This window comes from Aquarana catesbeiana, linkage group LG06 (assembly GCF_042186555.1).
Source record: "Aquarana catesbeiana isolate 2022-GZ linkage group LG06, ASM4218655v1, whole genome shotgun sequence".
In the NCBI taxonomy this organism is placed as follows: domain Eukaryota; kingdom Metazoa; phylum Chordata; class Amphibia; order Anura; family Ranidae; genus Aquarana; species Aquarana catesbeiana.
Genome location: NC_133329.1, coordinates 321803198 through 321821313, shown reverse-complemented (window position 1 = coordinate 321821313; position 18116 = coordinate 321803198). Strand labels below are relative to the sequence as shown.

The 18116-nt window shown below is 41.0% G+C and overlaps 1 protein-coding gene across 1 annotated transcript in view; it reads left to right on the top strand.

The window, feature by feature from the left end:
• ITGA4 (integrin subunit alpha 4) overlaps positions 1 to 18116 on the top strand; it is a 247713-nt gene that overhangs the window by 103498 nt on the left and 126099 nt on the right. The window contains exon 9 of the mRNA XM_073633746.1: positions 671 to 808. Coding sequence (XP_073489847.1) covers positions 671 to 808 — 138 coding nt within the window. The remainder of the gene's footprint in view (positions 1 to 670; positions 809 to 18116) is intronic.

The window sequence follows — 18116 nt, the reverse complement described above, 5'->3', positions numbered from 1 at the left end:
TTTTGGAATTGGGGTTGTAACTGCAGCTACACATTAAAATCAGTTTATTTTGCTGCATACGGGAAACATAAGATTGTCTTCCTATGCATACAAGAAACATAGCTCATCTTCTGAGAAGGTTGGTTTTTCATGCAGGCATTGCTGCACTTAAGCAGTCTACTCTCCAGGTTCAATTTATGAAAAATTGGGTTATCATTCTGACATCAGCACATCATCAGTGATTTCAAAATCTTTACCTGTTGGCAATTATTAATTAATTGATAATTTTGGGTGAAAATTATATATATCAGACGCAACCAAAGATGCACGTGACTGGGTTACTGCACCTTTCATAAGAGAGAGTTCTTGAACAAGGAACTTTGTAGCAGGATAATCTGTTATTATTTTAATACAAATGTAAACATGTTGGAAATATTTGAAATGACATTAACATGTTAAAGCTAATTGAGATTCTGTATGTTTGATGTTAAGGAATGTTAAGGAATGTATTTAACATATTTTGAAACTAGCGATAGTTGGTCAGTAACATAACATCCTTCTTTGCCTTGCACCTGCATTCTCTAAATGATGCAAATGACAGTTGGAAGGCAATTGCAGATCTGTGATAAAGATGTTTGTGTAGAATTAGCTAAAGAAAAGTCTAATTCTAAGTATTTTCTTTCCCTAATAGCTTGGTTCATACTTTGGAGCATCTGTGTGTGCTGTGGATCTCAATGGCGATGGACTTTCAGATTTACTGGTTGGAGCACCAATGCAAAGCACAGTTCGAGAAGAGGGGAGAGTTTATGTTTACATGAATGATGGAGAAGTAAGTAACTTTGCCTTACTTACAAAGTCCATAGGTTCCCACATTCCCACACTTCATATATTTAATTAATCATGTTTTTTTTATAAACATCAACAAACAGGAGAAAAGATGGGAAAAGTTCAGGCGCTGAATGTCATGATATTTTGTTCCTGTGTATTTATTAGATTTTAGATCTACTTAATATTTCCTGAATATTTCACACTAAGGGCGCATTGTACAAAAACACATTTCCTTTGTATTAATTTCCTTTGAATTTCCTTTGTTTTGGTCATCCAAGTCTAGAGAGCTGAAATTTTCATACCAAAGGGAACCAGGACTAAAGAAAGATCATTATTTGATTGATAGTCAGTTGTACATTAAAATACATTAACATGCATTAGGGAAAAAGGACGTTGCAAAATGCAGTCAGATTACAGATATTAGTTCCTAGTGCAAGTTAAAAAAATAAATGATTGTAAATTGTCAAAACTTTTAAGCTCTAATGCTGTATTTTTTTTCTTGGGTAGTCCTGTGACTGAGTGTTCATATTTACATAGTAACGCCTAGTTCAGAAAAAATATCTTCTAGGTCTTCTAAGGACGACATGCACAGCGTGATGCAACTGGTTTGCACATTGCTTGTGGCAATCAAACCGTGTTAGTGGTCAATAAAAAGAACAAGCACTTTTAAACATGGGAAGCACTTGCATGTCGGAAGATCTGTTTAATACCTACTGTGGATCTTTTCTTTAGAATGCTTTAGCTGTGCAAGCAAGACATTTATTTACCTAATACAGTCTGCATTTCATTATTTGACCCTACCTCCTAGACGTTATTTTTTTTTATTGCTCAGAAGGATATAAACTAAATCTCAATAATTTTTAGCTTACTATAGAGTATATTGGTATTAAGTTTCTAATTGACAAAATGGGGTTATCCAATTTTTCATAACACCCAGGATGGCCCAAACTTTCCTAAGCATATTTACGGGTGGGATGGAACAAGAAATGTAAAAATTACACTCTACAGATATTGTAGAAAGCATGTTACAGTTTTGATGCACTAGCTGCAGCGTACGGATTGTTTTTAATGGCCATGAAGCTGCAACTGCTGCTGCACAGTTGGGCTGTCTTTGGACGTCCCAGCAGCCTCTGAATTTGGTGTCCTTCAATGATCAAAAAAATGTGTTTTTTATACATACTGTAAAATCAATATCTGAGAAGTTCTTTGACGGACGCAGGTCCCAACCCTCTGTGTCTATGATTGCACTCTTAGTACTGCTTTTCAACAAAACTAAGTCATGGTGGGAGTAGAAGGGGTTATACCTAGCAGGGCTGTCTTAATGAGTGGGCACACCTGGGCACTGCCTGCATGGGGGGCCCCTGCACTTTCCCCAAAGCAGTTGGTCCTTGAGCCCATGCTGCCCCATTATTGGGGACCCCATGATGACACTGAGAGTGATGGATGCACAGGGGAGGCAGGCTGGCAGCGGTGTGCCGTGCTGTGAAGAACGATGCCTATTATTTCACAGCCAGCAGGGAGGGGCAGGGCCAGAGCGCCAGTGATGCTCTGACCCCGCCCCGTGCAGCTTGAATGCTCAGGACTCGAAGGCTGCGGGTAGGAGCTGGAGTGGGAGCTGCTGAGTGAGCAGCAGTGAGAGCCCGCCTGCGGAAGTAGCATTGTGGATGGTGTCATGATGAGCCCAGCTGACCAAAGTGCTTTGAATGCCGGAGAGATGCTCCGCCCCTCCTTCTGCCTGCTTGATTGGTATAGGTGAGTTCAGTGCTGGAGGTGGCCAAAAGTTTACATGCACTGTATCTCCACTGAAAAAAGGGGTACTACATGGATGGGATAATGGTGCTGGGGGATATCAAGGGTGTATGGGGGGAAACAATGCTGAGGGCGGATCTGGGGTGTATAGGGTGTAGCAATGCTTGAGGGTAGCTTGGGTGACTATAATGCTAGAGGTATCAGGGATGTAGAGGGCCACAGTGTAGGGGGTATCACGAATGTAGTGGGGTCACAATACAAGGGGTATCTTATGGAATATGGTAACAGTGCTGGGGGGAATAGCTAGGGTGTAGAGGGGTCAGAGTGCTGGGGGGATATCTATTGTGTAGAAGGGCCAGAGTGCTGGGGGGATATCTAGGATGTAGAGGGGTCAGGGTGCTTGGGGGATATCTGGGGTATAGAGGGGTCAGAGTACTGGGGGGATATCTGGGATGTAGAGGGCTCAGAGTGATGGGGGGATATCTGGGGTGTAGAGGGGTCAGAGTGCTGGGGGGATATCTTGGGTTTACAGGGGTCACAGTGCTGGGGGGATTTCTGGGGTGTAGAGGGGTCAGGGTGCTTGGGGGATATCTGGGGTATAGAGGGACCAGAGTGCTGGGGGGATATCTAGGGTGTAGAGGGGTCAGAGCGCTGGGGGGATATCTGGGGTGTAGAGGGGTCAGGGTGCTGCTTGATGCCCATTCTTTCTGTGTCCCCATGACGCTGGGATGAGTCTCAATTGTGTGCACGCTCCCACTTTGTACTCCCAGTCTACATGCAGGTGCTCAGAGTTCCACAAACATAGCCTGTTGTGCAGGAGGAGAAGAGGCATGGCTTTTCCTCTCTGTGTCCCTCTCCTGCTGGCTGTATACTCTGAGCGACTGTATGTAAACTTAGTGGAGTTGATTTACTAAATCTGGAGAGTGCAAAATCTGGTGCAGCCCTGCAGCAGAAGCCAATCAGCTTCTAATTTCAGCTTGTTCAATTAAGCTTTGACAAAAAAAAACTGGAAGCTGATCGGTTTCTTTGCAGAGCTGCACCATATTTTGCACTGTCCTGTTTTAGTAAATCAAGCCATGTGTACAGATCAGGAGCACAATGCTAATGGAGACTCAGGGGGCGTCAAGCAGGCCATGGGACGATAGGAAAAAAAAAAAAAAAAAAAAAAAACATCAAACGCATGTGAATTTCACTATTTTTATCTGATATAGGAAAAACTATTTTTTACTCCAATACCACTTCAAAGTGGATGAAAAGGTGGAAGGTTTTTTTATCGTAATGCATTCCCTGCATTAAGGTAAAGAACCTTCTGTGCACAGGTTACCCCCCCCCCCCAAGCCCCCCATACTTACCTGAGCCCATTCTCGGTCCAGTGCTATGCCCAAAAGCAGCGTCTCTATCCGTTTTTTTTCTCCTTACATGACAGAGAGGCAACAGCAAGAGCCATCAGCTGCTGCTGCTGTCAATCAAATCCTGTAGTGAGGGAACGGGTGTGATAGGATGCAACATCCTATAGTGGCACACCAAGAAGTGGAGGAGCCAGGAGTGCTGCCAGGGGACCCAAGAAGAGGAGGATTGGGCTGCTAGTGCAAAAGTTTTCTCATATATCTTTTTATTGAAAGCTTTTTATACAACACAAAAACTCATACAACAGACAAAAAGAAATAGCACGCAAGGCTGGTTATTCTAGACAATAAGTAGACAATATGTAATATATCTATTATTCATTCACTAACAATGCTTTGTTATCAATTCATAACCTGTAGGATTACATTAAGGCTGTCCATACATTATGCAAATTTCTTTCCTTTAACCTTGGGTTGGGTCAGTGTTGATGGGGGAATCCCTCCCGCTGCGCTATTGTGTTCTGACAGCGGGAGCTTTCCCTGTCGTCAGAATATTATTATTATACAGGATTTATATAGCGCCAACAGTTTGCGCAGCGCTTAACAAAATAAAGGCAGACATTACAGTTACATTACAATTTGGTACAAGAGGAATCAGAGGGCCCTGCTCATTAGAGCTTACAATCTAAAAAGGAAGGGTCAATTGACACAAAAGGTAGTAGCTGTGGGGGATGAGCTGATGGAGGAAGTAAAACAGTGTAATGCCATGTACACACGGGCGGACTTTTCAGCATCAAAGGTCCTACGGTCTTTCCGACGGACGTTCGAACGACCGGACTTGCCTACACACAAACGGACTAAAGTCAGTTCGAAAGTCTGTTGGTATGAACGTGATGACGTATGAAGGGACTAGAATAAGGAAGTTGATAGCCAGTAGCCAATAGCTGCCCTTGCGTCCTTTTTTGTCCATCGAACTAGCATACAGACGAACTGATTTTTTGACCGGACTCGAATCCGAGAAAGAAAGATTTGAAACATATTCTAAATCTAAAGTCCGTCTGATTTTCGACAGAAAAAGTCCGCTGAAGGTCTGATGAAGCCCACACGGTCGAATTGTCCGACGGATTCGTTCTGTTGCACCAGTCCAGTCGAAAAGTCTGCCCGTGTGTACGCGGCTTTAGTTAGAAGCAGGATAGGCTTCTTTAAAGAGAAGGGTTTTCTGGGATCGTCTAAAGATGGATAGATTAGGGGACAGTCAGACAGATTGGGGTGGGGAATTCCAAAGGATGGGAGAAGTCCTGGAGAAATCCTGGAGGAGAGCATGGGAGGTGGTGACACTGATCACTGCTATCGGCTATATATAAACCTAAAAAGGCAAATTTTACTGAAGTCAATCAATAGATCGATTTCAGTACAACCAGCCTGACCGTAGATCCTGCTGAAACGGCCCAATTTCGATCCATCAATGGCTGGCTTAAGTATAAGTAAGCACACCACAACACTGCACCTTCCATGCACTTTTAATTGTTTTCCACCTAAGTATGATTATAGCAGGATCATTATCAAGTGTTAATTTGGGTTGATCTACTTCTCTCAATAGCAACATCTATTTCCCAAGAGATAAAGTGATAACATTAGGTGATAATGATATATTACGCCTCTCATTCACAGGAGTTCTTTACTCCGATCATCACTGTTCACCTCAGTTTTCCTGAAGAATAATTACAATTCTCAAATGTTTATTCAATCATCTGTTCTTGTGTAGCAGACAACGTATGACCCCAGTAAGGACATCTCAATTATATTAGAAAATTGGAAGGCTGTGTATACAAAGAGCTGAAGCAGGGAAAATCCTTGGGATCCAGATACAAGACAATTTCAATATGTGCATACTTTTATCATGACATTTTATCATGACATTTTATCATGACATTTTATCATGACATTTTATCATGACATTGCGATGGACATATGATAAAATTTCCTTCAGAAATAAATAAGAAATCGTAGCATTGATTTCTGTGAGTGAATGGAGGGCATCTAGTAATGCCCTGTCATGTTGGAAATATAACTATGCTCTGGATTATATGTGAATTTCTCATATTGTCTACTATGACACTGGGGTGATTGCTGCTGGGCCCCATCCAACCTCATGATCCATGGGCTTGAGGCAGATCGTTCGTGGTCGAACCAACTATTCTGATTTCAAGATTTCTTTTTACTTTACTCTAACTAGAAATGAATCATCCAAGTGGTCTTCCCTTTTAGAACAAACTAGTTGCCATGGATCCTATATACATATGGATGATTTTAGGACCTTTATGTGAATTTTAAATTCTTAGTCCCCTTTCACACGGGCTGTCCGATCAGGTCTGCCTGTCAGTTTTTCTGGCGGACTCACCAGTGTCTTCTGACACCCGCCGTCATCCGATCCGATCCTGTCCACCAATAACAGACGGATGGTGGTCCTATTCCTCATCCTTATGGGGGATCGGATGGCATCGGATGGAAACGGACAGGTGGTCTATTTCCATCTGATTGCCCCATAGAGGAGAGCAGGACTATGTCTATGTCTGCTCTGCATAGTGGAGGGGACACGGACCTGTCATCCGCCTTTCTCAGTGGGGATCAGTGGAGAGATCCCCCCGATGAGCAAGTGGATTCCACTTAGTTGAGGCGTCTGTGTTTAAGGGGGCTTAAGTTTGTAGGATTCAATGTGAGATTCGTAGGTAAACTGGAAATAAAGTAAGGGGCGATTCTTTCTCTCCCGGTGGGAAGTAAGGTACCCTCCCCCTTTTTCAATCACCCCCCCCCCTTTTATTTTTTTTTCCTGTTATGCATGTTGTTCTAAAAATGTTACTTTGAATTAAATGGGGTTAAGAAGTATTGTAGTAATATGGGTATGTGCATATTATTAGTGGAAGGAGTTGGCAAATATATAGAGAGATAAAAGATCAACCCCTATAGCGGTATTAAATCCAAAAGCAAACATTTATTATATTGCAGCTTACCAATTCTTAGAAAATATGGCTACATTAGTTTCTTTTTTAGGTTTCCTTTCTTCTATTTTCAACTGGCGATCTGGCCAGTAAGTCTCGTTTTTCAAAAGAACAAGTTCTCCTCCAGATGTGTCAGTTTACAGGAATGAAACAAACCATTTAAAGTGGTTGTAAACACTTACATATACCCAGTGAAGTGACTGGGCTCAGATGATACACAGAGATTAGACAAATCCCCCTACGTACGTTGTACCTGTTTATCTGCCGTTTTTTCTTCTCTACATCAGTTCAAAGTAGAGAATGCATGCACCTTGTCTGAGCTTCTAGAAAGCAGGGGGCAGGGATCTGAAATTACAATCTGGAGAGCTCAGTGAAGAGAACTGAAAGCTGATTGGAGGGAAGGGACACGCCCCCCTTCACATCGCACGCGCAAACAGAGCTGGGGTTGTCAATTACAGGCTGTGTGCTCCCTCCCCTGTCACTTTTTTTCTCTTGGTGTCAGGAAAATTTGTCAGAGGTGGCTCATGCTGACAGCAGAGGATCAAGGCAGCAGAGAAAAAAAATGACACTTAGTGCTCTGGATTTAGATAAGCACACACTATAGAGGGATATGCTTTGTTCAAATTTCACGTCTGAGGTTTACAACCATTAACACTTGCGGGGGTGCTTTCAATTTTCAGCTTTTATTTATTCATGTAAAACCTTTATCCTAAAATGTAAAAAATTGTTTATTATAACTAATTATAAAGTGTTAGCTAAAGTTTGGCTAGTGTAAATAGTGTATTTGACAATTAGTTACATTTAACATTACCCTCCCCCCCGACTGACAATGCTGCTGTTTGCTGTGCCCCCTGTGCTCCTTCATCCACAGTGGAGACACTCTAATACAAGAGGTGTGTTACTAGCCAGATTACCAGGTGAAAACAGAGGGTAAAAAACTTAAAAAAGAAAACAAATGCAGCCACCACATCTGATGATTGGTAAGCTGCAATATATGACATATTTTGGTTTTGGGTTTATTACAACTTTAACCCTTCGTTCACATTGAGTTTGGCTTTGAAATTGCGCAACTTTATCTGAAATCGCACAATTTGAAAAACGCATGTCAGTGCGACTTTGTGATTTTGAAGACATCTGTGTGGCTTCATGCACAGATGTCTATGCAAGTCACACCCGAAATCGCCAAAAGTAACTACTTTTTCATACCGGTGTGGCACCGCAAAGTCGGCATCGCACGGATTTGAACATGGCCATTGTTGGCAATAGGGTGCAACTTGTCATGCGATTTGACCTGTCAAATCGCATGACAAGCCGCTCCAATCTGCTAATTGGTTTTAAAATGTATTTTACTTGAGTCCCTATTTGTTTTCTCTCATTTTGTATTTTCTGTATCTTATTGGTATGGAAAGTTTAATAAAAATAGAAAGAGTAAAAAACAAAAACAAAAAAGAGGAACCACTTCATCAATACAAGTGTAATTAGGCTCAAAATGCCAACACCTCCAGACAGCTGATAGCAAGGCTCCCAATTGGTTTGCGAGCAAGAATCAATACTTGCTGATGTTTTGTGTGTAATGGGTTAACATATGACTTAGCGTAGTAAGCCTTTGCTCTACTCATCCCATGTGATTCCATACAGAAAACAGTGAAAAGCAGAATCCTTAACCTCTTGGGGAATCCCTATTTCTCAGTGTTCTGCGGATATATGATCTCTTCAATGTAACTTCAACTATGCAGGCAGGGACTGTCTGTTTCTAGTTTGCAATCTCTATTGAGTCATGAGCCATCAATTATAATTCCTAGCACTGAAGACATTGGCCTCAGTTCACAAAAACACCCTTGTTACCATACTGTTTTCTGCAATAGAAATTGGTGCTTTCAGTTCATTAAAGGTTTGATCGCACAGATCAGTACATTTACCACCTACACCATAGGTGTGTGCAGTCTGTTGCATTAGGGTGTGCACCCCAAAGCTCAAACACACATGCATGTGTTTGTGTCTACATATATATGACCCCAACACATTGATCCCCTGCCGGGGCAGTGAAAGATCTTTCCCATCTCCCCGCCTGCACCCAGAGTGATAATGCTAATGCACACAAGGTGATTAGGGTGTGCCCAGGCACACCTGGCACACTCTGTGTGCACTCCTATGACCTACACCTTAAAGCTGAGCTCCAGGATAAGCAAATAGTGTGTCCTTACTTGAATCTTGGTGTGCTTTGTATATTTCTTCCTGATCTGTGCAGTAATTTAATGTGACAATTTGCCTCCTTCCTGTACTAAGACCAGTCAATGCTGCTCTCTCTCCTTCTGCAGGGTAACTGGTCTTGTATCTCCCCCTTCCTGAGGTTTTCTGCAGTCAACCTGTAGTGGGTGGACCTGTTGGGTTTGTCCCACAGATCTGTTCTGTGCACAGACTATGGGGGTTATTTACTAAAGGCAAATCCACTTTGCACTACAAGTGCAAACTACAAGTGCAAAGTGCACTTGAAATTGCACTGAAAGTACACTTGGAAGTGCAGTCACTGTAGATCCGAGGGCGACATGCAAGGAAGATAAAAAAACATCATTTTAGCTTGCACATGATTGGATAATAAAATCAGCAGACCTTCCCCTCATTTCCGATCTACCCCTTATGCCCTGTACACACGGTCGGATTTTCCGTCGGAAAATGTGTGATAGGACCTTGTTGTCGGAAATTCTGACCGTGTGTAGGCTCCATCACACATTTTCCATTGGAATTTCTCACACACAAAGTTTGAGAGCTTGCTATAAAATTTTCCGACAACAAAATCCGTCGTCTGAAATTCCAATCGTGTGTACACAAATCCGACGCACAAAGTGCCACGCATGCTCAGAATAAATTAAGAGACGAAAGCTATTGGCTACTGCCCCGTTTATAGTCGCGACGTACGTGTTTTACGTCACCGCGTTTAGAATGATCGGATTTTCCGACAACGTTGTGTGACCGTGTGTATGCAAGACAAGTTTGAGCCAACATACGTGGAAAAAAATCCATGGATTTTGTTGTCGGAATGTCCGATCAATGTCCGACCATGTGTACGGGGCATTAGATTTACAGCGACTGCACTTCCAAGTGCACTTTGCCTTGTTGTGCAAAGTGGATTTGCCTTTCATAAATAACCCCCACTGTACAGCACAGTGATAATGTCACTGTTACTTTAACAAGGTAATAATATTGTTATTATTCTACAGGATTTATATAGCGCCAACACTTAGCACAGCATTGTACAACATGAGGGCAGAAAGTACAGCTACAATACAATTCAATACAGTAGGAATTAGATGGCCCTGCTAGGTAGAGCTTACAATCTAGGAGGGAGGGTCAAGTGATACAAAAGGTAATAACTGTGGGGGATGAGCTCATGGAGAAAATAGTGCAGTTGTTACATGGAGGCATTTCAGGGAAAAAATATGTAAGTTTACCATGGCAATCGGTGCCTGCAAAGTAGATTTCTTTGTGGCTATTGAGGAGTATATTAAAATGAAAGCCTTTGGGCCTGGAGTTCAGCTTTAAATTTTGTGGGTTTTGTAACATTCCATTCCATATGGTAGAAACAAAAGTATTCCTGAGAAAAATTACAAATTCGGAATACAAGAAAACAGGGATAAAGGTATTCAAAAGTTATTTATCATACGAAAAAGTATAGCCTCACACCTATGTGCTATTTATATATGAATTTTTAGTGAGAAAACTATTTTGAAATACAATTTTAAAAAATGTAATAAAATAACGAAAAAATATTTTGATGCCTCCACTCTTTTTTTTTTTCTTTACCCTGGTGTCTCCATTAAGAGCATCAATTAATACCAAGGTATACACATAGGGGGCACCCTGTTGTGATAGTAGAAAAAGTTAGGGTAAAAAAAAAATAATAATTATTCTTCAAAGTTAAGTAAAACATATCATCAAAAATAACTTACACATGCAGATAAGTATATGGAACTTGACATGGAACTTGACATGCCCCATATACAGTATATGACCATTTTATTGAGGCGCTCACAATGGGCCTCGTTGAGTCATATGATCTAACACATGGCTAGAAGATGCAGATAGACCTCGCAGGAATAGAAAGGTCTACATAATCTGTGCTTCCTATAGTTGGGAGGAGAATGAGAGGTGAAGATCTGCTGTTATAACGTGGTTTACTGAAGACTGGGCTTTGTGGCTTACTGTTTTTTCCGGACTTGAATATTTATGCAGTGTGAATACAAGGGTGTGATATGTGAGACTGATTTTCCATTCAGCCCTAGCACTCTGCACCTGCTTCTCTTATTGCACATGTCTTTAGATGAGCAGAGGTAATAGTTCCATATTTAGACTTTTTTTTTTAACAAGCATGCTTTGTCATCTTAAAAACTGAAGTCTAAGTCATTTAAATGAGTTTGCTTAAAAGCATAAGTGTCATGTTAAAACAGAAAGGCAGGCAAAATAACCTAGTTAATGTATGTATCCACTCATACATCAGTTCCTTTTTAATGCAACTAGTGTAAGTGCTTGCATTCGATTGGTTTGAGTCCCATTACAATAGCACTCAGACCGGGAGAGGGAGAAGCAGCATAATCACAGGCTGGGTAGGTACAAGACCTGTTTTACCCAACCCAAAAATAAAAATGTACTAAAGTGCAGCTTAGGTGAGGTGGCTGCAGTGGTTTCCTTAGTTCAGGCTAAGAACATTTTCAACAATTACAGAAAAATACCAGTTGCTCCTCCCAGGATAGCAATGCCCATAGGCATGCACACAGGGTGTGCCAGATGCGCCTAGGCACACCCTAATCACCCCATGCACCTTAGCATTTTCGCTCTGTGTGCCAGCAGAAACATGGGAAAGATCTCCATCTTACCCGCTCTGCCATAAGAGAAGTGCCTACACACTTCTCTTTCACTGTGCCGGCAGAAAGATTGATCTCCCTTCCGGCACCACACAGTGCCATGAAGAAGTATTCATACCCCTTCATTTTTCACAAATGGTGTTCAAAATCTTTTACAAATATCTGAAAAGTGTGGTGTGCATTTGTATTCAGCACCCGAGTTAATACTTTGTAGAACCACCTTTTGCTGCAGCTGCAAGTCTTTTTGGGGATGTCTCTACCAGCTTTGCACATCTAGAGTGACATTTTTGCCCATTCTTCTTTGCAAAATACCTCAAGCTCTGTCAGATTGGATGGAGAGCGTCTGTGAACAGCAATTTTCAAGTCTTGCCACAGATTCTCAATTAGATTTATGTGTGGACTTTGATTGGGCCATTCTAACACATGAATATGCTTTGACCTAAACCAGTCCATTGTAGCTCTGGCTGTATGTGTAGGGTCGTTGTCCTGCTGGAAGGTGAACCTTCACCCCAGTCTCAAGTCTTTTGCAGATGCAAACAGGTTTTCTTCTAAGATTGCCCTGTATTTGGCTCCATCCATCTTCCCATCAACTATGACCAGCTTGCCTGTCCTTACTGAAGAAAACATCCATACAACATGATGCTGCCACCACCATGTTTCACGGTGGGGATGATGTATTCAGGGTGATGTGTAGTGTTAGTTTTCCACCACACATAGGGGTTAATTTACTAAAGTCAAATAGACTGGGCACTTTGCAACTGCTCTTGCAGAGTGCAACTGCACTTTGCAAAGTGCACCGTGTATTTGCCTTTAGTAAATCAACCCCATAGCGTTTTGCTTTTAGGCCAAAAAGTTAAATTTTGGTCTCATCTGACCAGAGCACCTTCTTCCACATCTTTCCTGTGTCCCCCACATGGCTTCTCGCAAGCTGCAAATGGGACTTCTTATGGCTTTCTTTCAACAATGGCTTTCTTCTTGCTACTCTTCCATAAAGGCCAGATTTGTGGAGTGCCCGACTAATAGTTGTCCTGTGGACAGATTCTCCCACCTGAGCTGTAGATCTCTGCAGCTCCTCCAGAGTTACCATGGGTCTCTTGGCTGCTTCTCTGATTAATCTTGCCCGGCATGTCCGTTTAGGTGGACGGCCATATCTTAGTAGGTTTGCAGTTGTGCCATACTCTTTATATTTTCGGATGATGGATGGAACAGTGCTCTGTGAGATGTTTAAAGCTTGGAATATTTTTTATAACCAAACCCTGCTTTAAACTTCTCTACAACTTTATTCCTGACCTGTCTGGTGTGTTCCTTGGCCTTCATGATGCTGTTTGTTCACTAAGGTTTCACAGAACAGCTGTATTTATATTGAGATTACATTACACACAGGTGGTCTGTATTTACTAATTAGGTGACTTCTGAAGGCAAATGGTTCCACTAGATTTTAGTTAGGGGTATCAGAGAAAAGGGGGCTGAATAGAAATGCACGCCACACTTTTCACATATTTATTTGTAAAAAAAAATTGAAAACCATTTATCATTTTCCTTTCACGTCACAATTATGTGTCACTTTGTGTTGGTCTATCACATAAAATACATTTACGTATTATGGTTTTGGTTCCAAATATGGGAAAAACACCCTAAAAGATAGGCACCACATCCCTGAACAAAATTATAAATACAGAGAAAAGACTAAAGGGATTTTGACGGTGCAAGCAAACTAGACATAGAGGAAAAAAGTTTTTTTCTAAAAAAGACAATTTATTAATTCAACCATTAAAAAGGAACATACAAATTGTACATAGTATCAGAAATTACAATTCTAAAAACATGGTGGTCAGATGGGATACGAGTGTGTATTATGGTTTAACAGATGATACTTATTGCATACTAGCCCGACATGTTTCGCATTGTCGCTTTTTCAAGGGATATGCAAACTGGTGGTGATATCATCCAACACTCTTAGTGATTCTAAAAAATGAGAAATTGCGTAAATAACATTGTATTTTATATTGAAACATAAGATAACACAAAGACTGCGCATTGTCATCACCGAAACAGCATTAGTGGTAATGCTTACCCCCATATTGACCCAACAAAAAACCTCGTCAGTCCCAGCGCGCACCAACCCAAACCGGGGCAGCGATGAGGCCAGAAAATGCAACCACAGGGAACAGAAGGATGGAGCTGAGTATAAATTATAAAATGCCATGTGTCAAAAAAGAGAGAATAATATAGTGGTGTTGAAAAGATATATGACTGGTTGTAAAGATATCAGTGAAAAAAGTATTCAATGACATCACAAAATCTTGTTGGTAATCACAGAGGATGTGTATATGGGGTTAATTGGGTTAGAGATAAAGAATACATTTACGTTTTTGGTTGTAACATGACAAAATGTGGAAAATCTCAAGGGGTATGAATACTTTTTAAAGGCATTGTATATATAGACACACATGTGTGCTTGAGCTTTAGGCCCCTTTCACACATGCGGACCGTATGTCCGTATTTCATCCATCCGTTTTCAGATGAAATACGGACATACATGCATCCCTATGGGATAGCGGGTGTCAGCGGATCTACATCCGCAAACACCCGATGTCGTCCGGCTCCGCTCTCGTCCGATTCTGCGGACGGAAGAAAATCCTATTTTTCTATCCGTCTGCAGAGCGGATCGGATGAACACGGACAGAAGGTCCGTGTTCCTCCGATCCCCCATAGGGGAGAGCGGAGATCTGACAGGGCGGTCCCTGCACAGTGTGCGGGTCCCTCCCTTTCATCCGCCGGCTCAGCTGGGGAAAGCGGAGCGATCCCCGCTGAGCAGCGGATGTTCACGGGGCAGATCAACATGGATCCGTCCCGTGTGAAAGGGGCCTTAGGGTGCACACCCTAATGCAATAGGCTGTGCACACCTATGGCAATGTAATTGTTACTTTCTTTGAGCTCCACAAAATGAAACATAAGAAAACAAAACAATGTTATCTTAAAGTGGTAGTAAACCTCTGAAATGAAATGCTTGCCTTTCTCCAAAGCACCTAGTGTGAATTTTGTTTTTTCTCTCCTCCCATCTGCATGAGTCACTTCCAACAGTCAATGGTGACACCAGGCAATCCCAGGAGCCCCCCCACCTCATGCACACAGCATGTGATTGACAGTTTCAGCTGCGCATGTTTCCCTATGGGACTGTGTAGAGGGGGATTTGTCTATTCCCCCCTCAAGTCCCTGCTCTATTCCATGCAGCATGTGACTTCAGATTCCTGCCCCCTGCCTTCTGGAGCTCAGGAATGTTGTGTAAATTCTGTGCTTTGGCTGTAGAGGAGATAGAGTTGCAGATAAACAGGTACAACTTTTGTAGGAGTATTGAGTACATGTAAGAGTTTACAACCACTTTGAGTAAAGTTCTAATCCCACCATCATCTGTAATCATCCTCTATGTATAAATACCCTCTATCTTCAACAACACCCTCACCCCCAAACTCCCAGAACCCTCACCTTTAAAAGCATGGCCCTTCTCAAACTGGGGAGATTTCATTGCACACTTGCTATAGGTAATAACGATGTATAGGGTTTTAGTATGTACCTAGGGATATATCAATATGCTTTCATTTTGTCTGTGATAATTACAGTACACAGTTTGTCTGGTTATAAAACGTATTGAACAGTGTTGGTGTTGGCTTGTCTTACAGTTGCATGATTTCTTAATCTAGCCCTGGTTACAGCCCATCTGTAAATAAACAGTAATATATCTGAATACAGTAAACAGTAAGATATCTGAATATATCTGGTCCGTGTTAACGTTCTTTTTTCCTGAAGATCAGGATGCAATTTATAAGTCATACACAGTCATGTACTGGAGATAAGATAGCTGAGCTGCTTGTTGTACTAAATGGATATGATGGTACAAATATAAACCGCATCTCCTGTTGGGTGGCCTTTAACACATCATGCCTGCTGATATAATGATCTGGCTTGTTAGATTTTCTCTGAGATTCTGATATCTAAATTAAGAAGGTTTAAATTTAACAGCCAATGAGCTCCATTCGCAAAGCTTTAACACAAAGATAAGAATATGTTTTAGCTATGCAACGGTGATGCTAAAATGTCATTGACTCAAAGTACAAAAAGTATGAAAGTACGAATCTTTATCTTGGTGTTTTTAGCTTTGCAAATTGTGCATAATGAATGTAAGCTGGAAATACTAACTATCACATAGTCTGAATTAATTTAGCGGGACTTGGCTATAGTTAAAAAAGTAAAAGAATGTAAAATCTGCGCTCGGTGTAAATAAGGAAAAATAGCAGCCGCTTAGCAAACCGTAATACCAGTTACAGTTATAACATTCAGTTGTACATAAAAAGTAAAAAAGTGTCCATGTGCAAAACTCAATCTTAGTAATGCAACACAAAAAATCAAAAACAGTCCATATGTGCAAAACAATCCAATGAAGCAATGAGGGGTCCGTATAGTGAACTTGGTGTTGAGTTATTCTGTTTACGGTCATCACAGAGGACAAGGGGGCACTCTTTACGTATAGAGGAAAAGAGATTTCATCTCCAAATATGGAAAGGTTTCTTCACAGTAAGAAGTGTGAAAATGTGGAATAGTCTCCCTCCAGAGGTAGTTCTGGACAGATCAGTAGATTGCTTTAAGAAAGGCCTGGATACTTTCCTAAATGTACATAATATAACTGGGTACTAACATTTATAGGTAAAGTTGATCCAGGGAAAATCCGATTGCCTATTGGGGGATCAGGAAGCAATTTTTCCCCCCTGCTGTAGCAAATTGGAGCATGCTCTGCTGGGGTTTTTTGCCTTCCTCTGGATCAACTAAGGGTATAGAATTGGGTATATTGGATTGTACGATATTTTTTTATTTTATTTATTTATTGTTTTTAAGGTTGAACTGGATGGACTTGTGTCTTTTTTGTCTTGTCTTTTTTCAACCTGACTAACTATGTAACTATGTAATGATCCGTGCAGAGTGAAAGTAAAGGGATCCATCACCAGCAGCACCCTCACACTCAGGCTTCTTACCAGATGTCCAGGACCATAAATTATAACAGTCAAACAGGCAGCAGCAAGTTTATCCAGGAGGGTAACCGTCATTTGGATCACAGATCGTATAGGGGAGACTCACAATGATAAAAAAAATAGAAAACTCCAATAGTGAAGCCTATCATGATATAAAAGGATTTATTTTAAAAGATGGCTACAATTACCTTCATACAAAACATTTAGACCCCTTTCACACTGGTACCGCTCCACGTTAGCGGTAAAGCGCCGCTAGTCACTCCGACAAACGAATGCTCTGTCGGAAATGTAAACTGAACAGTGCATGCGCAGCTTAGTGTTCAATGTAGAGCAGGGATGCTTAACCATTGTTTCATGGTACCCTAGGGTTCTTCCAGAGGTTGCTCAGGGTTCCCTGAGCAATGAGCAATTTCTACCTGTCAGATAAGTTCCCACTGACACCATTGTTGTTTTTAGCTATCTACAAAGTGAAGTGATCAACACACTAATGTATCACAAGTTGAAACAGGCAAACTTGAAGATAACTGAAGAAAAGCCGGTACTCTGGACACATCTGTGGTGTTTATTGTATCATAACAAGTATAAAAAGGACAAGCAGACGCGTTTCGGCACAAGCCTTGTTCATAGCTCTGTCAAAGATCGACAAACACAACATATATATATATATATATATATATATATACAAGAAAATGCCCAAAAGCCCTCCTACAATCAATCAATTCATCAGATGATGTCAATCAACACAAGTAGGAAACATTGCTGCATGATTGCGAGGGAGGTGCGTTACATAGTAAATGTAAAAAGGACATACAATAAAAAAAAGAACATTAAACCTAGAAGATGGATCTGTAGAGAAAAACGAAAGAGAGAAAAAAAAAATTGCATGTAAAAAATCGCATAAAAAAACGCAGAAAAAAAAATACTTCCACAAACATGAAAAAATCACTTTAAAACCATAATTGTATAGATTTAATTACCTAAAGCGGAGTTCCACCCAAAAATGGAACTTCCACTTTAACCTCCCTGGCGGTATGATTCTTTCTGATTTTAGGTGCTGAAAGCGGTACAATTATTTTGCATGGAAATTTGGCGTTTTATATTGTAGGTCTGTAATTCTTAGCAATAACACACTTAAATCTGTCCAAACAAGAGTCTAGTAGATATCCCGGGTATGATAAAGTTTGAAACACAAAAACATAAATTATAATATAATAAATAAAAATAAATAATTAAAAAATAAAAATAAAAAAATAATAAAATAAATTTCCCCACAATTCACTATCGCTCAATTCTGCAAGTGTTCTAATTTACTATCGCTGTTTTATAGCTGGT